Genomic DNA, 27338 nt, shown 5'->3' with positions numbered 1-27338 from the left:
AGGCAGAGGTGGCTCAGGCCGAGGTGGAAGGCTTGGGAGCTGGTGGTCCTGGGGAGCGCGGGCACTTCCTGGAGCAAGGATGGCGCGACCAAGATTCGTTCGTAGATCTTGGTACGGTTGGGCTAGTCGCCTGCAGGTGAATGCGCATGGGTCCTCGTGGCTGGCTTCAAGGCGAGACCCTCCCGAACAGTTCATGTGAGATAGCGGGATTCTAGTGCGTATTCTGTACAAACATTTTTTTATGTGTTAAATGTAAATGGACTTCCCGTTATTGCTTGTAACTCAGATGGGCCTTACGTACATTATATATATTCCGCCGTGGATATTGTTGTTGTTTGTTATGCGAAGTCCACTCTTATGCAAAGAGATAAGAATAGTAGCGTAGCGAATAGCGCGAAGCGGACTCGGCACACAATCAGGTGGACTCTTCGGGCGCAGTGAGCAGTGGTGGCACCAGAGCTCCGCCCACCTCTCTTTAAGGAGTGGATAGGGCGCCCACCTGGTTGCCGTATTTGGAAGCTCGCCTGGATGGTGGTCACGGCGCTACGACGAAAGGCGTCACGTTTGAACGTTTCGTCGACTGGGTTTCGCGGGTGTGAAGAAGCGGCGACAAATAGCAGGGTTTCGCCGAATGTCTGTCGGCGATTGCTTTGATATGCTTGGATTTACAGTTGATTTACATGTAGTAATTATGCAAATGTTTCTCTCAAAAAATAACAATGTGTTTATTTTGTTTTATGCGATTATGAAACGGATGTCATTCCCATGACGTAAAATATACCGATGTCACTCTCAAACCATAGTGTTTCCAAAGCAATATAACCGTACAAAGGCATTGTACAACATTGTCTTTGCGTCAAAACACGTCATTCACTGTCGCGTTACATTTTTATTCGGTTGTGCGACTTCCTGTTATTATTTTGTGAGGCAGAAAGGAGGAATTAAGAATTTAACTCCGGGATTGATTGGAAACTCATTTCGTGTGTTATGTAGGCATGCCATATCGATGGCTCAGAATACCTTTTTACTATAGATATCATGCAAAAAGTATTGGATTGCTGTGTTATTTTTATCTTTCCACTACGATTATACTGAAAGTGTTTTTGTTGTCCTGCTCCCCTCCCCTGCCGTTGTGAACAAAAGAAATCCATATATAAACACCTTGCACACCTTTCGATCCTTTGAATGATTATTTTAACAAGTATTAATAACAGTGACATCTTCATCTTGATTTTTGGATCGTTAATGTCCTTTAAAGTTGTATAAAAACGGTGTGCTTGTGTCTGCGTGCGTGTGCGCTTGAAAAATGTGAAGTGGAAATGGATATGAGAGAGACATTAGGTGAAAATGAATGCAACGATAATCGAAATTAGACACAAGAAATTTGTTCTTTTAATCTGAGGCATCGCTAATGTTGGCATGACCAAAAGGCAGGCGCGTAGTTGTCGTAAACAAAAGGCACCTCGGGACCAGTCGAAGAATGTCACCCTCGATGATGTTTGCGGTGGGGCCGCGTCCACTTATGGCGTCACAGCCTTGAACCGGCAGCTCACTCGCGCCGCCGACGCTACGGTCCGCGCCCGACCATCCAGGTGGCAGCCCTTGTCTATCCGTCCTTGAGCACTCGACTAATGCGATGTCTGCCTCTTCAGTTGTTCTGTCTAGCCATTAGGCATTATGTATGTCCGCCGTTTACCTGTCATCGCATAGTTTTTCACTCGTGATGGTTTCTACACAAATATCATCTGCATGATATCTCGAGGGGTCGATGCCATATTTCCGTCCCTCCCCCCCCTCCTCGTCCATCCACGCGTTGCTTGTCTTCGTTTGCACAAGGGCTTATGGGGCACCCGTATCTAAACCTTGGCCTTTAGAGGTTGTCTCACGGCGAGGCTGGAGTTCGGGGCGGAGAGATTCCCACGCATATGAGTGATATGACTAGCGAGCGGGAGGGCCGCCTTTCCGGACGCTCACGGCGGAGGAAAGTGAAACAGGGGACTCTCAGTGAACTCCCATTCCCGATGCGGTTTTGATGGCTGGCTTTACCGGGATCCCTCATGGCGATGCACACTTTGACATATTCAGTGATATATATGTGTATGTGTGTGATATTTTTTTTAATGAGTGTGAATTCCATAAGTGTTCGGTTATGATTATTGCCGCTGATGCAGGTGAGACTGAGATGCATTATTTAGTGTATAAAGTCGTATTGATTAGAATTAGAATGGATATTTACTATACAACAGGTTCAGTGATCACAGATGTGGAGTCAGGTATATCAGATTAGATACAGTTTGCGGTTTATAGTGACCGTTTGTGAAGAGAAAGCATGGTACTTGTTCATGACAAGTGTGTTGTGTCGAAAGCAATATTGTTTAGTGAAGTCAGATTGCTCTGTCCAAGTGACAAGTCGTGGGTAAGGGAATATTGCTAATGGAATTCATATCAGCTGGCTGTATTCTTGTGGGGTCAAATTTTGCCTTCTCATGAAACGAAAAGGAGGGAAACCATCAAGGCAGGAGAGGAACGTCTCCTTCCCGTCGCTCGACGCCCGCTCTGTGTTCCCACGAACCGACACTTTCTCGCTGGAATTACGTGTTCTTGTTTACGTCTCCTGCTCCTTCTTTCCCTCCCTCCCTTCCTCCCCTCCATATCCCCCCCCTCCCCTCTCTCTCTCTCTCTCTCTCTCTCTCTCTCTCTCTCTCTCTCTCTCTCTCTCTCTCTCTCTCTCTCTCTCTCTCTCTCTCTTTATTTCTTTTTCTCCGCCCCTCCGTCACTCACTCGTCAGCCCCCTCCCACTTACTCTTATTCTTTTCCCCCGAAAAAAAAATATAGGCATGGCAAATATTAGCTAATTGTAGTGTCCGAAAAGTACAATTTTTCTGCTATTGGCTGTGCTATTTTATTGTGTTTGTGGATTTGAAAAGGAAAGGATTATTGGAAATCTATGCGAAATTGTCATAATGTAAATGAAGAGCTTTCGGTGTATCAGTCTGGTACTAATTTGTATGACGATTATTTTATACCTGGCAGGGGCCTTTGGTAACATCCTGTCTGAAAGAACTGAGTAGGTGGCTGTAGCAGGTTGGGCCTTGCAAGTCACTACAAATAAGGTTTGTTCTCATTGCAAAAGTATGAACTGTTTTCTTTGCCAATTGCATGTCAGAGAGGGTCCTTTGAACTTTTTTTATTGCAAAATTTGTGTTCGATTTGAGAAACACGATTACCTAAATGCTAATTACGAAGTTGTTTCAGGTTTCGACTTCATTATTTTTCACGAATAGTGCATTTGTTGAATTAGAAATATTAGTTTCCACTTTTGATAGCGGTGATATTAATTTCATTTCACATTATACACATCTGTAGTCTTAGTAAATTTAATAAAAGTGTAAGTTATTGTAGACTCCTCCTTGATGTAGGATTTAAGGAAACAAAAGCCGCCAATGGAATGACAGTGGCAGACTTTTGCATTTGACTTCACTTAACGGCATATAAGCTTTTATTTGAAAAGCTATTGCAAAAGTTGCCAGAATTGTTCTTAAGGTTGAGAGTACCTGGGTTGCAGTAGAAACTAGTCCGGGTCGCAAACAACGTGTCTTGAGCAGGTAATGGCTATAAGCCGAGGGAAACCTTTTCCATGTACAGGTTATTCTGGTCTAGAAAGCTACCGCTCCTTCCGCCGGCTGTGGCGTTGCCGTGCGAGCATGCTTGGTCGTATGAGTCGATTGAGGTGAAACTTGGGTCGGAAATCTCCCCTCATAGAGCGTTTGCTTGTGCCTGTGACGCATTGAAGCATGCTTGCGAAATAGGCTTTACCTAATCTTCCCCGCGGATAAGTGTCTCCATTACAACAAAACTCAAAACTTAGGATCTGCCCAATTTGAGAGATTCGTGAGAGCCAAAAGTACGTGAAAGAGGCAATTGTAGCCAAGAATGATAGGATAGAGGATTTTTAATGATAAAGTACTGGTGAGACGGGGTGCCGACCTCTCAACGCATGGCTAGCTTTCTCCAACTCCCTTCTGTCATTACGTTGAAGTCACGTAGACGCCGCCGTTGCCCTAGGCGATAGTAGCTTTGCTTAAAAATAATGTGGTAAATTAGCCAGTTTTCCTGTTTCCAGGATGAAACATAGGCACAGGTTAGGGTTTATATTTTAAGACTTTGTTTTCGTTTATCTACAAGAGAATTTATATATATATATATTTACTTTCTGGAGGCTTTGATGTGCATGATAGAGTGAGTGCGTCCGTGTGTGAGTGAGAAAGTGAGTGTTTGTTTTAGAGTATTGGGTAGTTTACCTTTGAAAATGATTTTACTAAGAAGCCAAGGTTTACGTGAAACCTTGACGTGAACATAGACTGCTCTGTTAGTTAGTATGTAAAAATTAGCATGCGACTTTTTTTCCTTCCATCACTTTTAGTAATCTTGAAGTTAATGGACAGAAAAGGAAAAATGAATCGGACACCTTTTTTGCCATTGTTAATTATGGTGTTATTGTAATTGTTCTTATTGCTAATATTATAATTGCAATTTTCTCAGCATTATGATTGTTGTTGTTGCTGTTGTTGTTAGTGTATCATTATTATTATTATTATATTATTATTATTATTATTATTATTATTATTATTATTGTTATTGTTATTGTTATTTCCATCATTTTTATTATTATTTCATCATGATTATTGTTGTCTTTAATTGCCATCATCATTAGTCATCAGTATATTACACTACCACTACCATATCACTATGATATGCCATCGCTGTTATCATTATTAACTTCATTATTACATCTATCATTATTGTAAGCAGCTAGAAATTCTGACCATAGCAATCTTCATCCGCAGAGTCTATCAGGCCACACAACACCAGTTGAATGTGTGCGTTTTGGTGGATCCGAGGAACTGGTGTGCGCTGGGTCCCTGAGTGGTGCACTGAAGATATGGGACCTGGAGGCCACCAAAATTGTCCGGACACTGACCGGACACAAAGCAAACATCAGGTGCATAGACTTCCACCCGTATGGGGACTTCATTGGCACAGGTTCCCTTGACACAAACATTAAGGTGAGAGATTTGGTTGTGGTACGAAGTCTGCTAGAATGGTTACTTTCTATATTTTTCCACATTGTCGATTCAGTAGTTTTTTTCTACTTGTTTCCTATATTGATATTTGTGGTAAACTAATTACTTCATAATTATTCTAATTGATATTATGTTACGTCAATCTCGCATGTGTTTTTTATGCATTATGTAATTTAATTTTGATGGATTTCACTCTTCATCATTTTCATAAATGAATGCCAAATATTTTGTTATTTTACAATACTTATTTTATCTGCAGCTGTGGGACATTAGACGAAAGGGTTGCATCTTCACATACAAAGGGCACAACCTAACAGTCAATAGCCTGAAGTTTTCCCCAGATGGCCAGTGGATAGCATCTGCTGGAGAAGATTGCAATGTGAAGGTTAGTATTATATGGTTAGTTAATGGACCTAGGCATTGTGTTCCTAATATAGATTCAGACAGTTCAAATAATTCAGATGGGTATGTGTACATACAGTCTGAAAGTGCATTGATAATAATACCTCTTGTTTTTTGCAGTTGTGGGATCTTCGAGCTGGCAAAATGATGACAGAATTTGCCCAACACACTGGACCTGTTAGTGATGTAGAATTCCATCCTCATGAGTTCTTATTAGCTTCTGCATCACATGATAGAACTGTAAACTTTTGGGATCTAGAGAAATTTTCTCTAGTCTCATCCACAGATGCTGATACAGGACCCATCAGGTAAGATAGGAAGATTTTCTCATTATTATGACAGAAGGTTTCTTAAAGTGTAATTTTTTTTTAGAAGTTATATAAATATAGGAATTCTTTGATAATGTTTGAATTATGTAAGGTTCATATAGTGAACATGCTCATGATGAATGCACAAGACAAATTTTACCTAATTTCTACTAAATACAGGTTTCATAGTGTACATTTTGATCTCTATATTCCGAAAATACAGTTAATTTTTGTTGTTGTAGGAAGTGGGTGTTTATTGAGGTAATTCACTCCATTTGTGTAAGATTATAATGGGACAAGTCTTTTAAGAATTAAGAATGCTTGGAATACTTTATGCAGTAATTGATAATAGAGAAATGCCAGTTAACAGGTGGAATATCTCTTTAGTAGAGTTTGCTATTACAAGGTTTTGGATATCTGCTGGCCCCACTCATCCTAGTCCTTGAGTTATGAGTGAGCACTGGTATCAGCTTGGATCAAAGATAAGACAGAAAGGAACTGTCCACCCAAAACATCATCTTGGGATTTAGTGTACTTATACCTGGGCCATGAAACTAAATTTTGATGTGTGAAAGATACACAAGGTCATCTGTAATAAGTTAAATAAGATAAATATTTCAGAAGATCATAGAAGATAACTGTTTATTTTTTTCCTCAGAACAATTGCTTTTCATCCTGATGGTGATTGCCTGTATGCAGGATCTCCTGATATTCTCAAGGTGTATGGCTGGGAGCCTGCCCGTACATTTGACACAGTTGCTATGGGTTGGGGCAAGATTCAAGATATTGCCATTGCCCAAAATCAGCTTGTAAGTTTTTAAGCATTGTGTTTTGTTATTGCTGGTTAGTTTCTCTCTGAATGATTTGAAACATGGTTTGTATGTAGAAATTTTTATTTAGAAATAAAAAAAAACTTTGCTCCTCAGGTATGAATTTCATGGGAAAAACAAAACAAAAAGCAGTCAAGTGATTCACTTTTACTCTTTCAGATTGGAGCAGGTTTTCATGGTGTGCATGTGTCTCTCTATGTGGTTGATCTGAAGAGGGTTCAGCCCTTTGGTGGTCCCCAGCAAGATGTTCCATCAACTTTCAGACATGGTGCAGCTATACGCAAGAGTTTTATCAAGGACAAAAACTCTGGAAAGGCTACGTAAGATACATTTAATAAATGTTGCTATTGTTATATTTGCATCTCGACTGGATAGTAGGGGTTAACTTTGAGTAGTGTGATGAGTGATTTGATTATTTTTTAAAAGATTGTTGTTGATTATGTTGTGGGGGACTTCATAATATCTGGTATTATATACCTGTTTAATGAAAAGGAAAACCTAGATTATTATTTGGCTCTGAAGAAAATTTTGGGCATATAATATTAGGTTTGTGTGGGTATGGAAATTTATATTTGATGTCAAATGTAAATTTCAGAAAGGAGACCAAACCTTTTGTTTTTCTTGTTTACTCTTCCAAATACAATAGTTACAGGAATTTATATCAGAAACATAAAGCAGACTTTTGCCCTTCTGAGCAGTTCATATACTTTGCCAAAAGAATTCTGTAAAGTTTCTTTTAAGGTGTGGATTTAATCCTTTTGATATATAATTAGATATATTATCTTCCAGAACACTATAACAATATTAAAATGATCAAGAATATTGTACTCATTTGCTGATTATTAACAACATACTGTTACAGAGCGGAATCCATGAAGACTGAAGAAGCCTCAGACACAGGTGGTGAAGAGCCGCAGGAGGAGGACCCGCCTCCAGAGATCACAAACCTAAATGACTACAATTCAATCTTCCAGACCAGGAGAGAGTGTGAGTGTTGTCCTCAGTCCTACATCTTTTCTCTGTGCTTTTTTTCTTTAATCTTCTTTTTCTCCAACAACACCAAGGAATAGACATTGGACTGCAGGAAGAGTCTTGATATTTATTGATTTATTTTCAACATGCCTCTTTTTCTCTTTCATCATTTTTGGTAGAGCTTCTCTATTATCTATCAAGCAGCTTTTGTTATTATTAACTATGTCTTTTTATGGCATGTTTTAAGTCAAAGGTTGGTAAAGAACTTTTTTTAGCTGTAAAATATGGATGAACCCCTTATACTTTCAAGTGCTTGTTTTTTTGTCATTTTTTACATGAAGATTAAATATCTTTTACAAAAATAAATATAAGATTTTTTTCCCTTACACTACATTAATTCTCTCAGTAGTGATAATCTTATCAAATTAAGTAAAGTATACACAAATAAGCTAATTGTCAGAATGTCAACAGCTTTATACTTCATCCATGCCTTAATAATCATGAGAAATTATTTGTGTTCAGCCCTAAATGTAGAAGAAGAATGAGAGTTCATTAAATCTTTGGAGAGTAAATTATTGAGAAAGAAAGATTGTCTTATTGAAGGTAAAGAGGCAAAGTAATGTACATGTCCTTAAGCAGGATATGCATTTTAAGATTTACCAATTATCATTATTTCAAGTTGTTGTTACTATAATAACCTGCATCCTCTTGTCTTAACCATATTCTACACCAACACAGAAATTTTGCACATGGTCAGTAGGTAACCATTTGCATTTCTCTGGTTACATTATTATTATTAATCTATTTAGAAATTTTCTTCTTTATCTTTGCTGTAGTGCTTTGAATCTTGCTAGTAAAATATTTTCATAATCATTTGTTTTTTCCTTTTATTTTTCCTGTTTTCTTTTTGCTGTATTTTTACATGTTGTCCATTATGTTGCATAACCATTATGTATGCAGTGTATCTTTCAGAATGCTGAATGCTATTTTATTTTTGAAAAAAGCATGTGCCACATTTCAGAGTATACTGATTTTTTTCTTTTTTAATAGACAGGGTTTCTTAACCTAGCCAATGTATTTATTTAATTGTTTTATTACTTTTTAATTTTCTTGTTCTTTCTCCCCCCCCCCTCATATTGAAGTCTGACATGTGGCTATTTTTGTTTTCTTTTCCTAGTCTTATATGTTTACAATTATATACATGTAAATAGTATGGCTGCCAGTTTTGAAATTTATTATAACCATTGTATTTGTTGTGCCTTTATTGCAGTACAGAGAACACCACCTCTTCCTGAGCCCAAACCTCCCATTAACAATAATAATGGTAGGTAAATGGTTCACAGTCATCATCGTTTCAGAACAGTAGCTTTTCAAGGGTCATGTATGAACCTGAAGAAGCAACTTAAATATCAAAGAACATGGTTTAGAATTTTGTTTAGTTTATTTTAGATAGGGATACAGTACTTCATGCAGTGTTTAAAAATCTTTAGCAGTTTTGCTATTGCATTGCATCTTGGGATATGAAATAGATAAGATTTAAACAAAACCATGTATAGTAAATAAGATTTAAAATGACTGGACCATCTCCCCTCCTTCTGATATTTATTTTATCCTTGCTTAATTCCAAAGGTATTTTGTAGTTTCCCCCTCAGTTATAAATAAGCTTTTTTGATCAGTGTGATTATCTTTTGCAGAAATCTTTTTTTTTCTTTCTTTCTTTCTTTTTCTTATGGAAATTATAGAAATGAGAATAGTTTTCTATTTACACAGGTAATTAATATTAAACTTTCATTGCATGTGTATGAAAGGTAGATAGTTAAGTTATAAATTAATAGTTGTTCAGATTCATCAATGTAGAAAAGTTTTCATAGAATTTTCTTGTAAAATGCAAAAAATAGGAATAATAATATTTTACAATATATTAAGTTGAGAGCGAAGTTTTTACTTTTACTTATTTAGGTCTAACAGTGAGTACAGCAATCAACCTGGAGTACTCCTAAGAGTTGATGAATATAGAAATCAAAGACTGAAATTAAGGCATTAATTAAGTTTCCACAATATTAAAGGGAAGAAAGCAGTGCAGATTAATGTGGCCTTGGATATGTTAGTACTTACGACAGACTCATTTACTCATGTTGAGATTGGATTTTGGAATAGGCTTAGATATTTTGTCAGTTTACATGAATAATGTGATTTATCTTGATATTAGTTAGACTTTCAGGGTGCTAGATATACTTTAGGCTTGCACTATCTACCTCATGGTTAGCAGAGAGAATATATAGGGAATTTTATGTATTGAACTTAGTATGCAAGGATTAATTGCATTACCATCATCATACAGAACAGTAATGTTTTTATTCTGATAATTAGAGCATTGAGATACATATGAGTCTAATATCTTTTACCATTATTAAAAATCTGCTTCCTGAAAGATGGCTACCCAAATTGATTTATATGAATTCAGTATAATGTGATATAATATTTTCTTCAGATATGTGAATGGAATATAGGCAAGATCTCATCACATGAGTGTGCTACAATTTATTGGTCATCAAAAAAGATCCAATTATTGCTAATAAAAGTAATGACGTGGAAAATACTGTAGACAAAGCCAGATATCTTAAGATGCTTACTGTTGGGACCACCTGATCCAGTTATAGAAAAACTCCTATGTTGAAATGCCATAAAAAAAAATACTTATTCCTCCTCCCTGCTCTCTTAGAATTGCGAGAGACTAGGTGCTGCTCCAGCCTCCAGCAAAGTGATGAAAAATTTTAGCACAGATGTCACAGCTTCGCATGCATGTTCCTATTAATATGCATGATAATTGTTTCTGATAATGATTTTATGCATGTTCTTTTCACAAATACAGATCAGTTGGGAAATAACCAAGCTGGTGGAGAATGGCTTTACTGCTGTACCATATGTATTTATGTATATATCTATCCTTCATTTTTGTTGTCCAAGTAAAGCATTTTAGATTAACTGCAGTTTCCAGGAAGTCACAGATGTCTTCGTATATATGGGGCAGTGAAGATGATCATATTCAGTGCTCTGTATATATTATTTGTACCAATTTAGATCTATAGCTTAAATTAAAGTCATTTAACTGGAATGAAATCTATGACAAGATGTTCTTATGATCTACAGTTGAAATTGATGCTTAATATAGACTTCATTCTGTTTCTTAACCCCATCCTACTGTATGACATCTAATTGGGTCAGAAGCTGGGTGGCGAGTACCCATGCCACCTGTGATTGAGCCTGCTTTAAGTTGTGTGGGATAAACAGTTGTAGGCTTAGTCTCTTTTTAGCCTGGTATGTGGCTCGCTATGGTGTGGGAAAATCCTATCTTGAATGATTAAATTATAAGAGTAAAAATTCACAATCACCACCTTTTGGATTGTGAATACAGATTAATCAATACACTGTAAATGGTAGTAATTTGTCCTTTTTGCCCAGGAGGCAAGAATGATTTCAACCACAGATTATAAGAACATTTAGGAGTTGATGTGCTTGTCCACTAGACCTCCCTTAGCTTTGTCTGAAGATAATGTGGATGCATTATCTTCTTTGATTTTCAGTGGAATATGTAATGTATATAGTATTCTAGATTCCATTCATGAAGAGAACAGAAATATATTTTACTATTGTGCCTGTGTACAAAGAATTTCATGTGAATGTTCTGAATTTTTAGAAAGTAGAATTGACATATTTTTATTTTTTAGGGAGAATGGTCATGAAACTCCTTGAAAGTTACAAATCAGACAATTAAAAGACACCTTAAGTTGCTTGAAAAAATAGTCTTTCAGCCATGGTTATCTTAACTAGCATTGAAGGCCAGTCATAGAATGATAAAAAGATTGTTCGAATAAATTAGAAATAGAGAAAAGTAAAAAGCTTTAGGTTTTTGGTAATGAAAGTTTATTAAATGTACAATATTTTTTTATGATTCTCTTATTGTCTATGTTATGGAATGAAAATCTGTTCTGGATGTTGCATGCATAAAGAAAGATTGAGGAATTTCTAAAAGTATATTGGATACATATAAAATGGAAACACATCTGCACTCATTTTAAAAATTCAGTCATACACCTCATGAGGAGTGAGGCACTTCCCCCTCCTTACCAGAAAAGGAAAAAAAAGAATAGTAAGGAACAAGATCAATGAGAAGGAATCTTCCAAGATAAGATCTTTTGATCTTGTGAACATGCTGAGGGTTTGGGGTTAGCATTATTACAGGATAACTATTCTTTTCAGCCTTCTAGAGGATATAACATGTTATTGGTTTATTTCCATTGCAGATCCAATGGTACCTCAAGTTATGACCAGTCCTGATGTCATTCGTCCTGAGCCTTTGAGAGCTATGCCAATACCAACTACAAAACCTTCAACTCCTGACTCAACACGAAGAGGGTCATCACACACTGTGTCACATTTGCCGAGGCCTATACCAACCCCAAGAGAAATTATCACTCCAAGGTCTGTATTTTGTGTAAATGTGTGGTACCCTGGCATATTGATTTTAATGAGTTGGATGTTTGTCAGATTGTTTTTATTTGTATTGATTTACTTTAAAATCATTCAGAAATAGTATCTTCATATAGTCATTATTATTTTATTTATTATTATGTATATATATATATATATATATATATATTATATATATATATATATATATATATATATATATATATATTTTTTTTTTTTTTTTTTTTTTTTTTTTTTTTTTTTTTTTTTTTTTTTTTTTTTTTTTTTTTTTTTTGAGAGTGAGTGAGTGAGTGAGTGAGTGAGTGAGTGAGTGAGTGAGTGAGTGAGTGAGTGAGTGAGTGAGTGAGTGAGTGAGTGTGTGTGTGTGTGTGTGTGTGTGTGTGTGTGTGTGTGTGTGTGTGTGTGTGTGTGTGTGTGTGTGTGTGTGTGTGTGGTGTGTGTGTGAGTGTGAGTGAGTGTGTGTGAGTGTGTGAGTGAAAGATGAATTGGAGAATTACTTTGCTGTGTACAATATAGTTCTACATGTTAGTTGTCTTGCAGCATTTTTATGAGCAGCAATGAAAAAACAGTCCTTAAGATACTTTTGGTATGAAAGCAGCTGTCAGAATGCATAGTTGTTGAATGTTATTATTATTTTAAGGAATATGGAAATAATGAAAGCAATTTAGCTAGAATATTTCTCAGAAAGAATAGTGATTTAGCTACTTTTATTCCTGTAAGATTAGGCTTTGTGAGTGTGGTGGAGGTTATACATAAAAGTAATTTGAAGTGCCACCTACTGTATAAAAGATGAATATGAATGTCTATATTGAATTTAGAAAGACAGGAGATGGATAGTAAACTCAATTTGAAAATGGATCATTCCCGTACATTTAAATACCAATAAAATCGTCCAAATTATTCCCAATGTTTTGATTGTTGTAGTTAAAATACTTTAACATATATTTTACCTAACTATCATAAAACTATTATCACTAAAAGGCAAAGTACTAAATTAATATCTCCAAAACTGTCAATACCCCTTTAGATATGACAATGGTAACCAGCCACAGACTCCTCCCTCACACTCCACCAGTTTTCCAAGTCTCTTTGAGAGACGTGGATCCTCCCAGGAACAGTCTAGCTACGTCTCCCCCCACAGGTAACCTTTTGGAAAGAGTTCCTATTACCCATCCTCTATTGTCTTGATAATTGGCATGGTAGCCTTGGACTGGTTAGCCTGTGATCTTATGCCTTCACTACAAGTCCAGTGTTGCATAACCTATAAATTACCCTACCCTATTGATGCATGTCAGATGTAGCACCCAGAAGTAGTTGTTAGTACCACAGTATAGTAATTAAAATTTTAGCATGTATCTGAAGCCAAGGTTTGGAAATGTATTAGTGGTTAGTATAGGAATGTTCAGAGAAAGAAGGTAGTCTTTGTGAATTAGTTGTTCATTATCATGAGGCTCACCTTTGGGTATGTTATGAAGACTTGTGGAGTATAATTACTCGTCTAAAGTTCCATCAGTGCCTCAAGGAATGCTTCATCCTTAATTGAATTAATAAGTGAGTTATTGTGAATAAGGGAATATTTGTCATCATCACTCATTGGCATGAGTACGAAGGAAAATGTATTAATAGAAAAAGAAAAGAGACTGCAAATATATGCTGAATGAACATTTTGTATCTACAAAAATGAAATTGAGAACTGAAAAATTACTTTTTTTATTAGGTAGAAAATTAGTCCCAAGATTTTTCTTAAAAAAAAAAAATGTCAGAATAGTGTGTATGGAAGTGAATTATTTCAAACAACTTACAGAATCAGAGGTGTAACAGGTATACAAGTTTGAATATCTGTTCCTTTATTAAAGTAAATTATTTATTAATGAAATTAAGAAATGGGAATGCATTTGTTTAACCCTTTGCCGACGGGTGGCATGTACGCACATGCCATGGCATGGCTGGACTATCTGCTGGGGGCATGTACATACATGCCATGTTTTATGTATGGACATGCCATGAGATTTTTTTTGTTACAATCATGGCAAAACATTATTTTTCTGCTACTGAAAGTGTGATCAAGTTGTTTTTAACACTTTCTCATTTTTACTAAAAAAAAAAAAAAAAAAAAAAAAAAAACACCCTACGATTTCAACTCCATGATGCCCCACACTGCTTATTTTATTCAGACTATAGAGCAAATAATGATCAACTATGGAGTCTATATAACAACAAAAATAGTAGTATTACGAAGAAATGGCAAGGGATGCTGGTATTTGGCATGAGCGGTCGCGCATGCTAGGGCAATGATATAAACCCCCGACAGAGGGGCCTGAGCCACTATGAATACTACCCGTCGGGAAAGGGTTAATTACAGTGAGTTTATTTTTCTGTAGGATAACATATGCACAGTGAATAGGGAGAAAAAGTTTTGTCAATCTGGAACTAAGGAAGAAATAAGTATTATGTATATATTATTATTTGTACAAGTTACACTGTATATAATCAACACATAAGGTTGACATTTTCCATGTGACTTAGAATTTCACTATTAACCTCTTTGTGATATTTTGAGTACATGCATGCATATAGTACAATGTTAACTATTTCAATTTGTAGGTTTGCAATAGTTTTTCAAAACAAAAGGGAACCATCATTGGTTTTTAATGTTAGCTTTTCATGTACTTGATTTAAATGGTACTGCATAATAGCAAGTACTTCTTTTATATCTATAAAACAGAAGGAATGGTAACCCCAGGAATTCTTCTTTCTCAGACCCTCTTGTTTTCCACCTCCTCCTCATGATTTTCTTGTTAGTCTTACTCCTGAGTGTCTTTAATTGGTATTATTGTCATTATTAGTAATAATTTTATTATTGTTATTATTATTATTTTTGTTGTTGTTATTATTATTATTATTATTATTATTTATTATTATTATTTATTATATTATTATATTATTATTAAATTATTATTTTATTAATTATATTATAATTATTATTATTAATATATTATTATTATAATTATTTATTATTATTAAAATTTATATATATATTAATATTAATTATTATATAATATTATATTATTATTAATATTATTATTATTAATATTATTATAATATATATTTATTAATTATTAATATTATTATTATTATTATTATTATTATTATTAAGTTATTAAGTTGATATTAAAATATTATTAATTATTGATTAATAGTCATTGTTATTCCAATTGTGACATTACTAGCTATTACTGTTGTTTTGTATATTATTATTATTATTATTATTATTATTTTTATTATGCTTGGAATTTTTATTTAATACTGACCCTCTTGTGCAGTTCATAAGAGATGTAGCATATAACCGTATTAACAAATGCTAAGAAATGAGCAAATTTGGGTAATATGACACTAACGTCAACAATAACATTTGCTCTATGAGTTGTAAATACATGAGACAGGACTTGCAGTGTGAAATGGGTCTGTGAGGAAAGCAGAAGGTAGCTTTGTGGTTTGTCATCTTTATGGATTGTTTACAGTTATTTAAATTATATATTACAGGGATTATTCACTAAGTGGAAATGCAAGCCCTAACTTGAGTCAACCATACAGAGCTCGTGCAGTATCTGAGAGTAGAAGAGATTCAAGAGAGCCTTCCAGTTCTTCACATGAAGCAGAAGGAAATAGGTTGGCTGTTTTCTAATTATCAGTACTGTGTTATAGTAAATATCAGATTGTTGGAATTGTATTAGAAGTGTGGCAAGATCATGGTTTTAACAGGAATTAATGGCATCTGTTTTATTTTGGTTATTTTATTTATTGCTATTATTTTAACTGTTTCTAGTTTTGACAGGTATGCTATCAGGCACAGCCCATCTGAACCTTACCTGGTGAGACAGTCCTCTTCACCAGGCCCTCCAGTCTCATCACCAGCATACCATGATTCAGCACCACACTTACCACAGCTTCCTCGACCAGATCTTACGAATCTTAACCGAACACAAGCTTCATCGAAACCTGACCTTACCTCTCATTCCAAGCCTATGGACCGGCCAGCCTTAGTAAAGCCTTCATCAAGGGTTCATGGACCTCAGAGCCCTGATGTGTCATATCTAAACACTCCCAAGAATATCAGTCCAGATATATCATATATGGGAACACCCAAGGAACCTCCAGATTATGGTTATAGTCAAGATAAAATGAATGACATTGAATATAGCTCATCATACTCAACAGATAATGGAACTATCAACTTTGAGGACTTTTTACCGGTAAGTATTATAACTTCAAGCATCTTGAATGTGTCAAAAGGACCATGCCTGAAGGGGGTTAAAATCAAATTTTTGCCGTAGAAATTATTTGCTTGCTACAAATTAAAAAATATATATAATATATATATTTTGTATTATGATCATGTATCTTTTAATGCCAAAATGTTTTTCTAATGATATAATCACATTTGACATTACTTCATCTGAAATTGAGAAATTTCTTACTAAGGAAGTAGAAAAAACATGTCCTGGAAAATTAGAAAACTGAAAACCATGTTATTTTCTCGCATCATTTATTTTTGTAACTCGGATATTAGAGTATTATCAAAGTCTTTATCATTTTATCTATATTTTGCCATTTGTTGCATGAAGGTATGGTAATTTGTTTGCTTTCACACACAACACACTAACTCATACACAGTGCACAGTGCACAATACACACAACATGCAACACATGCACGCACACACACATGCACACACAGGCAGTCACACACACACAGGCAATCACACACACACACACACAAGCAGTCACACACACACACACAGGCAGTCACACACACACACAGGCAATCACACATACACACAGGCACTTGTACTCACACACACAGGGACTTGCACTCACACACACACGCACACGCACACGCACACGCACATGCACACACATTTTTGAAACTAGGTTTTGAGTATTCTCAATCAATGGGAAGTGGAAATCTACCATAGAGTAAAAGTGAAATAAAGAAAAAAAAAACGTATTAAATAATTTTCTTAACATATGGCAAATTGAGCAAAAAAGTTTCAATTAAATGCTGACAAAATATGTTTTTGTAAACTTTGGCTGGAGTTTCCCGGAGAGAGAGAGAGAGAGAGAGAGAGAGAGAGAGAGAGAGAGAGAGAGAGAGAGAGAGAGAGAGAGAGAGAAAATTGACAAAATAAAGTGAAGTTGTATTGGGAAAAATAGTCTGGGTATGCACAATTTTTATGTCTGTCCAATGGTATTGTAACATATGAAATTATTATTATTATTGTTTTTTCAGTATTAATATACATAAAAGGGAGGAAAATCAGTAAGATAGAAATATTTTTATCTAATTGTTCTCAGCAAACAAAGTAACTATTAATGACCCAGACTTTCTTTCATTGCTCCCAGAATAGCCCCCTTAGTGTTAATGATTTTTACATCTGTTTTTAAAAATATATAGGATATGTGTATATGTAATTTCATTATCAAGTTTTATTTCTTAATACAATGCAAATCTCTCTCCAACAGAACAAGCTGAGTGGACTAGGGTTTGGCAGCAATGGTGTTACTGGTATTGCAGGAAATGAAATGTCAGAACAAGAAGTTTTATCTAGTATTATGCGTGGTCATTCTTCCATGATGTCTGTCATATCTGCCCGGACAAGGGGGCTACAAGTTACACACAAACTGTGGCAGACAAAAGACTTAAAAACAGCTGTAGATCATGCACTGAACTCTGGAGACCAAGCATTACTTGTTGATCTTCTTGGAATTATTAACCTAAGACCGTAAGCATTTTCTTAAATTTACGGAAAAGGTGTATGAAAAAATTGGCATAATTTTTTTTTATTGATATTATCACCTTAAGAATGTATCAAACATTGCTCTAATTTTGTTGCAATATTTTGCAGGTCAATATGGAACTTGGATCTTTTAACAGCTCTATTACCACCTGTAAGTCTTCTGCTGCAAAGTAAATATGAAATGTAAGTTGCTTTTAGTTTCTGTTCTTTTGTAAAAGTGATTCACATTTTCTGTATTTTATTTAGTTTTTACAATTCCAAGAATTATCTCATTTGGTGCTTTCAGGTATGTAACCTGTGGTTATAATGCTCTGAAGCTCATGATAAAGAACTTCGCTGTTATGATCAAGTCCAATATGTCTGGTCCAATACATTCAGTAGGAGTCGATATATCAAGAGAGGAAAGGTAAGATCTTTGTGGTAATATGGTATTTGTCTGTTACTAGCTGTGTCTTGTATCTGTTATTACTTTTCATGTTTTTAAATTTTGTAAATAACACCTGTAATTCTTTTTCAGGTACAATAAGTGTATAGAATGCTACAACCACATGATGTCAATCCGAGCCTTCCTCCTTAAACGACAAACTGTTCCAGGGAAGCTAGGACCTATGTATCGAGAGCTAGTAATTTTAATGCAAGCATTTGAATAACTTTTTTTTCCTTTTTTTCTAGGGGGGGGGGGAGACTAGTCTTGCATATATACTGAATGAGAGAGAGAATAAAAGATCTTCGTCATTCTTGCATTAGTGTTGCTTCTGGAAAATCATCATGCCCAGAAAACCATGATTACAAGGATAAGGGAATTATATTGATTATCCTTCACCATACTAGAAAAAATAGGTGCTTGTTAATGGTAACATACTCAAATTATGCTTGAGAACAAGAATTTTGGTGAACATAATGGAAACATTTATCTAAAAAAAATTGTGTAAAATTGCACTTTAGTAATGAATGTAGGTGCTTCATAACTTTTTTTTTTTATGTAATATAAACATATTAAGAGACAGAAAAAATAAATGAAGTTAAGAAATGGGATTCTCTCGACTGAGAGCATCTTGGAGCAAATCACAAACTCCATTCTCAAGTGTTTGTCAGTGTTGTCTCTGGCCATTATACAGTGATGAGGTGTAGTAAGTTTCGTACAGATGTATGAGTAGATCATTAATTGTGCCTTCTCATTTCCTACTCAAGTCTGTATGTGATAGAGCAGAGGTAGTCAGTCATATGCAATATTATGGTATCAGACATGTTCCCTTCCTTTTGTGGCCATGTCATTTTCAAGGGTGTGATTATGCAAGCTGTATGATTATTGGTCTTTAATGAGAATGGTATATTATCATTCTTCAGTACATTCATATACAAGTAACCAGCAAGTTTAAGGATTTCTCATTAGCCAGACTTCTTTGTTATTGATGTTTTCATATAATAAGTATGATAGAGTCAACATTGTTAGCAATGTTATGACCTTGTCTTACAGCTTGTACACTACATGGCCATTACTTTGTCTCATTTAGGGTGAATTATCATTGAAATAGTGTTACAGAGGGAAAGTACTAGTAAGTACATTGTATAACTTGTTAATTTGTAAATCATGGCCTGCATGATGTTACAGTCAGGAATCACAACCATCCTTGTAACTCTAGAGGCTTTTTTTTTTTTTTTTTTTTCTGGATTGACTTTATTTTTTCCCTTTTGTAACAGAGCCATGTTGCCCGCCTTGCCTTCTAGTCTTGGGCATAAATTCTTGACCCACCCCATGAGCATAAGTGTTTTTTCCTTCAGAAATAAGAAAAAGACTACAAAAATTTAGGTTTGAGCTTGTTGAAACTCTGCTCAAAGGTGAATGAGAATTTGTGTCTTGGTGCGCTCTAACCCTATGATCCCATGGTAGGGTCAGTGCCAAATAGCATTACATAAGATCACATTCTTTTGTAAACATAGCAAATCATATTTCTTGAAAGCTGGATAATAAGGCAATGATGACTGATATCATTACTGGATTCATTTTAGAACATTTGCTTGAAAAGGTATTTTTCCAGGTTTGTGATATTATTTTACTATTTCTGAAATCCTGAAAATGTCACAGCTTTTCTAGTGATGGAAAGCAATGTTTAAGGAAGGAACTGTGCTCTACTGAATCGCAACAGATGCCATTATGGGTGCACCAGCACATGGGTCAAATAAAGGTATATTTAATGCTTGCTTTCAGCTATTTATTTTTGCAGTCAGTAGTCCTGTGCCTTTGTTTTTTTCCTTAAGTGAAATGGATAACATTCTGTTTGGTTTTGATAATTTAATATAACTTTAATGGCTGCATGTAACTGGATAGCCTGCTATAGATATATACAATATACATTTACAGAGTTATGTTTTATAAGCATTAATAAAGGAATAAACTTTGTATATATAAATTCAGTTAACATAGCACTGTTTAATTTTTGTTTTAAAAAATTGCAGGTATCTCAGTGTGATGGTTAAGTAACCAGGTTTTAAAAATGCTTTTGAAATGCTGGATGACATTCATTAAGTATAATTCCATCCATGTAATAAAGGTACTCATCTTCACCATAACATCATCAAAATCCCATGTTGGCACGTGTTTAAATGACTGCTGATTAGGCCAAGTTGTTACACAAGTTAACATCAACTTACACCCATTCCAAAGTAACAAAATGACTTAACCAAATAAGTTAGCATAAGTTTTTATTTAACCTTAAGTAATGGCTGTGTTGAAGGGTTAAACAATATTTGTTTATTAATTTTACACATTATCATTCAGTTCTGATGAAATATTGATTATGCTTTCTGTTATTTTTATGGATATATGTGGTTGCAAATGCCTAATCGTTGGTGCTCACAGTAATTATGGCTAAAAATAGATCTCAAAAGTGTTTTGTTTGCTTCAAAGAATTTTTTTTCTTTACAGTGCTTTCACTTGTATGATAGTTTAGCATGCTTTATGAAAAGGATCTGTTGATAGTGTGTCTGTAAGTGAACAGTATCATTCATATTCCTGTATATCCATTTTCACAATATCAGTCTTTTTTGATGGAAGTGACAATAACACTTATTGGTTTTATCATTATATTAACATCTTGATCTGTCATAATGAAGTGACAAGATATGGAAAGTATTTATACTGTAAATAATATGGTGTACATAATTTGTGATAATAAAAATATTGTTAATTTCTGTTGTTGCCTTTTATCCTCTGTATAATTTTTCTAATTAATAACAAGTTCTTACTCTTTTTTGATGCACAGATATCCTATATTTATAAATAATTATTGAAAAATTAAAGTGAAAAGCAACACCTAATGAAAATCTCATTAAATCTACTACTTCACTGATGCATTTTTTTCATTAGTATCAAATAACAGCTACACTTTTATGTGTCTTAAAATAAGCTTAACATTTTTCAGCCAAAAGGGATTAATCATATATATATGAAATTTATATATCCTTTTATTAAAACTGACAATATATTACCTGGAATATGGCTTATCTTATGGAAAGTAATTAAATGAAGAAAACGTAAACCAATTCCTTAAAATTTCTACAAGATACATAATTCAACTTCTATAAATAACAAGTACACTGCTTTCCACTGGTACATAACACCACGCAATTGGTCCTTTCAACATTCTACAACAGGGGACTGTAGATCCAGCAAGCCAGAACCTTACATTTGTTCTGTGATTGTTTACCGGAACTGTAGTGGTGATATGCGAAGCCCAATGGAATCCTTGCCAACTTGTGCAACATCACAAATTTTGCAAGTAATGCCCTTGTGCTCTGGCAGATATGATGCACTACACAATGGACATTGAACTTCCGGCTTTCCACGGTAAATGGGTACATATGAACTTGCACATACAGTGAATGGGTTATGCTCATCATATTGAATCGACATCTCATCAACTGGGTTCTTCTCGCATGCCTGTAAAAGAGAGAGAAATCAGTCATGTTTAATAATTAATTTGCTATTATCACATGAGAGACAGAGAGAGAATATGATTAATAATTCCATAACCTCAAACTACAGGCCATAATAATGGTGTTAATCACATACCTGAACAACCTTCCTTATATTCTGAGCCACTTCTGGTCTGGGTCCAAGATTTAATAGACGACGACCAAAGCTCATGGCCATCTTGTAATTCTTCATCTTAAAGGCCAAATTCACTGCAGTTCTCAGTGTCAGAATCTGGTGTCCAGGTTGTAGTTCACAATGTGTGAAGTACGCAGCCAATTCAAGGGAGCGCTGTTGTTCTTCTGGACTACTCTTACCCAAACCTTTTCGATACAACTCCATGCTGATACCAACAACGTACTCCTTGCACACTCTTAGCAGATTCTGTGCTTCTGTAATCTGTAAACAGACAGTATTTCATTCATTTCTATATCATTCATTTCACATTAAGAACCTTTACAGAACTACAATCAGTATCCTAAACACCTCCTAACTAAAATCTTGGATGCATTACATTTTATGTTCTTTGTAAGGTACCCTCATGCCCATTGTCACATCCCCTGGGGCATTGCCTAAGTGGGTAGAGAAAGTGCACACTCTGATTGGCTATTGTTTTATATAAAGGGCAATATTTAGCACACTGTCATATAGCCCTCTGCCAGTGTGACTGCCTTGAAGTATTACATAAAAGGGAAGTATTGAAGCTGTGGGAGTAGCAGTAGCTGCATATAATCTCTTATTTCATAAGAATAAAATTCTTTCATCCCTCAATAAAACCACATTCCATCTTGTATACAGTGCACCAAGTGTAATTAATTGAAATGGACTAATGTAGATAATCAGGTTACTACAATCTAGCAACTAAAATGAGTATCATGCATCTTTATATATACAAAAATATTAAAATCTTGTCTTCTATACTAGTAATACTAACAAAAACTACATTGGTTTCTTGGTCCCTCAAAAAGGCTCTAGCTCAGTATGCCGTGCATATTCCTGAAGCAGAGGCCAAGTGAATTCCAAATTCTCCTGGAGGCTTTCGGTTAAGCATTTCCTTCCAAACCAAAACAGGATTAACATGTACTTCTGACCACATACATTTTCAATAATTTAATGGAAACTAATAAACAAGCCAACAGTGATTTAAACTTCAAATTCATATACAAATGAATCAATATAAATTTATAGAGCTGAATTGTAACATTCTGCAACAGCACAACAATAATACAAAAAAATACCTAGAAGTGATTAATCAACACTGACCTCTTGTTTTGTATCCACAACAATGAGAGGAACAGCAAGTAGAATCCAGCGCAGTTTATCCAGAGCCTCTGAAAATTTGGCTGCTGTTGTCAACTGAGATGCTTCCTACAAAGAAAGAAGTATAATATTAGTGTCTACGCAGCAACATCATAGACCAAAAATAATCTACATCCAAAGTGATGTTAAATAAAATAACAAACTTACCTTAAGTCTATCCATTAGATTTGAAAGCTTTAATCCCAGAGCAGGTAATTGATCCTTGTTTTGTGCAGTTCGCCAATTACGAGCTGGGTATGCAAAGAGAGATGGCATCGCAGGAGCACCAGTGTAGCTTGAGCGGGAATGGGCATAAGATGAGAGGAACAGCTGCCGGTATGGTTCGAAGTTCACAACTCCCACCTTTTCAAAGAATGATATCGATTAATACCTAAATAGTAATGTCTGAAGGCCGCGGTGGCCGAATGGTTAGAGCGTCGGACTCAAGACTGTCACGACGGCAATCTGAGTTCGAGGGTTCGAGTCACCGGCCGGCGCGTTGTTCCCTTGGGCAAGGAGCTTCACCTCGATTGCCTGCCTAGCCACTGGGTGAGCGGGCCAGCCCAAGTCAAGTGCTGGTCCCAAGCCCGGATAAATAGAGAGAATGATTACCTAAAAGGTAACACCGGCACTCTCCGTGGAAAGGAACTGGGGACCCTACCACGTACTCACTCCAAGAGCAACACAACATGAAAACTACAATTAAGTATCATGCTGTGACCACGGCGGCTCAGACATGAACCTACCGTTAAAAAAAAAAAAAGTAATGTCTGTGAAATATGAACTGATGCAATGTGACTTTCATAAAGCACATACTGCAGACACTCCAACTTCAGATGAATGGTTTTCAATACATCTTCTGTTCTATCATTTATTAATTTACTTACAAGTATTTAACACAGATATTCCATTCAGTGTTTAAGCAACTTTTCCCATTAAAATACTTTTGTTTAAATGTAATGTAACCCATACAATAATTTCTCACCTGATCATGAAGTAATCGAGTAGCCGACTCAAAAGCTCCAGCCAAGACATGATCAATTGCCAACTGACTTCGCTGTGTCCACCCATGGGTTGGTGGGTGTCCACGGGGTGGAGGGATGAAGAAGCCATCCTCACCAGATCCACCAGTGCCAGCTGAAACAGATCCCTCAAGTTCTGGTGGCAGGTCCAGGTCATCATCCACCTCCCATCCACCTCCTTCAGCATCTCCACCTGAAGGAAATTTAAATTATATCATACAAGTCTAGCTTTAACAACAAAGAAAAAATTTAAGTGCACATCCACATAGCTCTTTCAACCTACCTTCTACAGCCAAATCAGCATCTTCAACATTCTCATCATCATCATCTCCCCATCCATCACCAGCAATGTCCCCAGCATCATCTACCACCATGGCAGCTGCTGCAGCTCCTCCAGCTGCTTTGCCTCCAGCAACAGCAGTATCAAAGAAGCCCTGTCAACAGAAAATTGTTATTTCAGCTTTCTAATGACTAAATAAGGACAGTGCAAATTATCAACATTGTTGGAAGATATCTCACCTTTGCAACAGTCAAGAGAGGCCAAGCTGTGTCCATAGGCTGCACAGGAGGTGCTGGTTGTAACAGCTGAGCACTTGGAAGAGGTTCTGGAATAGCTCCATTCTCAACATGGGCAGCCAGAGACTCTGCTTCCTGTTTGGAAAGATATTTGTATTACAAAAAAGTTTTTTTTTTTAACAAATTCATAAAAAGTGACAAAGACAATTCAGTACTACTTATAAACAATATAATCAGATATTCATTCATCTGTCTCTGACTTTCTGACATTACCTGTGCATAGCCATGTGTGACTGCTGTCAGCAGAGCTAAAGATGTTTTGCCACATGCTTTAAGAACCCTTATGCGTTCTGGGACATCACCCAAGTAGAGTGCATTGGCATACCAACCCTCATAATCCTTGCGAATTTCATTGATCTTCATCATGCGGCGCAACTTAGCCAAGTTTCCAGTGATCAAGTACAGGAATGACAGCTTATCATAGTTTTTGGTCTGCTGATAGCAATACTCAACCACCTGCAATATAATAATTGGTTCTTGAACACAAAGTGGAGTTCAAAGAGAATACACATTAAGGAAGATATTTAAAATGAGAAGAAAATCTGGTAGAGCAAAACATTAAAATAATTCACTCATTATCTTGCAAGGTTTTATCCCACCAGCTATTATGAGTCTTTGGCATGGCGTAAGTATAGTTAAGCAAGAAGTAATTATTACTTGAGAAACTCAAGGTTTTTATGCAAACACCTTGCTACCAGACAAATACAGAAACTCAAAACAGACTAGTTAGAATATTAACTCATTGGATCCAGTTGCATCATGACAATCAAATCACCAAAAATCTGGGCATTAGGCCACTTTGCTGGGTGGCTGCTTGTAGGCCGGGCATACATGAACACGTGCGGTGTCAAGGCTATACCTCCTATTTGCAAAGGTATTTACTTTTTTTATGCATAAGCATTTTTAGATTTTTGGCCATTTCATAATGTCTATATCTGCCATTTGATCTGCTTTATCCAGATGTTAATAGTTTTTTTTTCTTTACACAGAATCATTATCATCTCTCTAGGTAGTCTACAACTCTGTGCAAAGAAAAATACTTTACAATTTGTTATTGGCAATAAAATTCTTTTTTTACGTAATACTTAAGTTTCTGTAATACAACTGTGTTGCCACTCATGGTGCCAGGAATCTGATGCTGAGCATCCCCCATGGAACTGGCACTCTTCTGGTCCGTGCTCATGTACATTACATTCCATACTTGTACATCAATGGGAATAATGCAAAATCACCAAATGAGTAAAATAAACCTCCCAATAGGTTTGTGCATTTGTGGCGAGTCTTTTCCATCACCCCAGCCTACAGCTAGATTTTCCCGTGATGGCATGTTCATGTCACCTTCCTCTCGACCCAGATTTTTTCATGATGTGATAGTCATGTCACCCAAATTTAAGAGTAATTAGGACTAATTTCAACTGGCACTATAGTATTATGTCATAACCCCTTCCTGACAGGTCACATGTACACAACAAACCGCTTGGTCTGCGTGGTACAGCTGTACATGCTGCGACGTGCCAGAGCATGTGGAGTGGGAAGTTCAGCTACATGTAGTGGACTCACGCGCCCAGTGTCTGGATGTTGCCAGAAATTACCAGAGTTTATGACGCTGACAGATTTCTGATACCCAGCCCCGTTGGGTTAAGTTTCTACATATAACATACCCCCCCCCCCCAAGTTCTATTTGGCAGGACTGTGTCCTGTTTGCCACAATTGTGGATAGCCAGTCAAGAACTTTTTCTTCTTATAAGAGAGCTACGCAGAGTCCACAAAATATATAACACTATTTGGCAGGTTTCCTTCACCTACACCCATGATATCATCCCAAAACCTTCATACTCTACTCCCTTTGTATGACCTACTCTGTCTGAGCCAATCACACAGTTGTGCTTTCCCATTTCTTTCTTCTTCTGACTTGAAATGTACTGACAGTGATTATGGTACTACATAGCATGTTTCATGAAGCTAAAACTTAGTTCTCCTCTTCCAAAATTGCCTCCATCCTCTCCAATCTCCTGGTATCAATACTATTACAAGAAGTATTTAGAATTTGACATATGAAAACTTACAGGATGATTTCCATGAAGGAGAGCATGTTCAGCCAGTTTTTCCCAGCACCCTTTGTCATCAAGAGCTTTAGCAGCATCAAGAGCAACATCAATGTTGCCACACTCAAGTGCAAGAAGGAATCGGGTTCTTTCATCCTTCACGAAATGGAGAGCCACTTCTGGGTAACCCTTCTTCTGCAGGTAGGCAATGATGGACTGTCCAACCAGCTTGGCACCTCTTACCATTTGCAGCACCTGTAGGAACAATCAATATATTAGTTCTTTATTGTGATATCTATAATCACCATAACACAATCAGCTTTGCTGGTAAAAGAGCTGCCTTTCAACATTGCTGATAAGCAAGATTGTAATAGTTATGCTTCTCATTTTACTTCTGTTCATAAGATTAGATATTGGTAAGGAAAACTATCTTACTTCATCATATTTACGCTGGACCAAGGCCAGCTTGAATCTATATTCAGTTGAATCGATGGTCAGAATCCTTGGAGTTGCTTGACGGTCAAGGCAATAAACTGAATTG

The 27338-nt window shown here is 36.0% G+C and overlaps 2 protein-coding genes across 13 annotated transcripts in view; one reads left to right on the top strand and one right to left on the bottom strand.

Moving 5' to 3' along the window:
* Positions 1-21074, top strand: part of LOC119576291 (katanin p80 WD40 repeat-containing subunit B1-like) — a 139145-nt gene extending 118071 nt beyond the window's left edge. For 2 of the 10 annotated variants that reach the window (XM_037923901.1, XM_037923895.1), the window contains 15 exons: positions 4848-5066; positions 5344-5469; positions 5607-5794; positions 6453-6603; positions 6784-6944; positions 7487-7611; positions 8867-8920; positions 11901-12078; positions 13115-13228; positions 15631-15756; positions 15914-16340; positions 17608-17867; positions 17991-18065; positions 18169-18288; positions 18400-21074. In XM_037923901.1, the coding sequence (XP_037779829.1) occupies positions 4848-5066; positions 5344-5469; positions 5607-5794; positions 6453-6603; positions 6784-6944; positions 7487-7611; positions 8867-8920; positions 11901-12078; positions 13115-13228; positions 15631-15756; positions 15914-16340; positions 17608-17867; positions 17991-18065; positions 18169-18288; positions 18400-18532 (2457 nt within the window). In that variant the 3' untranslated portion in view covers positions 18533-21074. The remainder of the gene's footprint in view (positions 1-4847; positions 5067-5343; positions 5470-5606; positions 5795-6452; positions 6604-6783; positions 6945-7486; positions 7612-8866; positions 8921-11900; positions 12079-13114; positions 13229-15630; positions 15757-15913; positions 16341-17607; positions 17868-17990; positions 18066-18168; positions 18289-18399) is intronic. The other 8 variants (XM_037923903.1, XM_037923896.1, XM_037923897.1 and 5 more) reach the window with 7 other exon arrangements.
* Positions 21075-21327: 253 nt separating this feature from the next.
* LOC119576290 (coatomer subunit alpha-like) overlaps positions 21328-27338 on the bottom strand; it is a 57881-nt gene continuing 51870 nt past the window's right edge. For 2 of the 3 annotated variants that reach the window (XM_037923892.1, XM_037923894.1), the window contains exons 13-22: positions 27233-27338; positions 26819-27052; positions 24966-25208; positions 24696-24827; positions 24460-24610; positions 24140-24369; positions 23323-23517; positions 23119-23223; positions 21955-22254; positions 21330-21822 (exon numbers count right to left, since the gene is read on the bottom strand). The exon at positions 27233-27338 is cut by the window's right edge and continues 74 nt beyond it. In XM_037923892.1, the coding sequence (XP_037779820.1) occupies positions 21586-21822; positions 21955-22254; positions 23119-23223; positions 23323-23517; positions 24140-24369; positions 24460-24610; positions 24696-24827; positions 24966-25208; positions 26819-27052; positions 27233-27338 (1933 nt within the window). In that variant the 3' untranslated portion in view covers positions 21330-21585. Of the gene's footprint in view, positions 21823-21954; positions 22255-23118; positions 23224-23322; positions 23518-24139; positions 24370-24459; positions 24611-24695; positions 24828-24965; positions 25209-26818; positions 27053-27232 lie in introns of all 3 variants that reach the window. The other variant, XR_005229046.1, reaches the window with a different exon arrangement.

This window comes from Penaeus monodon, chromosome 8 (assembly GCF_015228065.2).
Source record: "Penaeus monodon isolate SGIC_2016 chromosome 8, NSTDA_Pmon_1, whole genome shotgun sequence".
In the NCBI taxonomy this organism is placed as follows: Eukaryota; Metazoa; Arthropoda; class Malacostraca; order Decapoda; family Penaeidae; genus Penaeus; species Penaeus monodon.
This window is presented reverse-complemented; position numbering and strand designations above follow the sequence as displayed.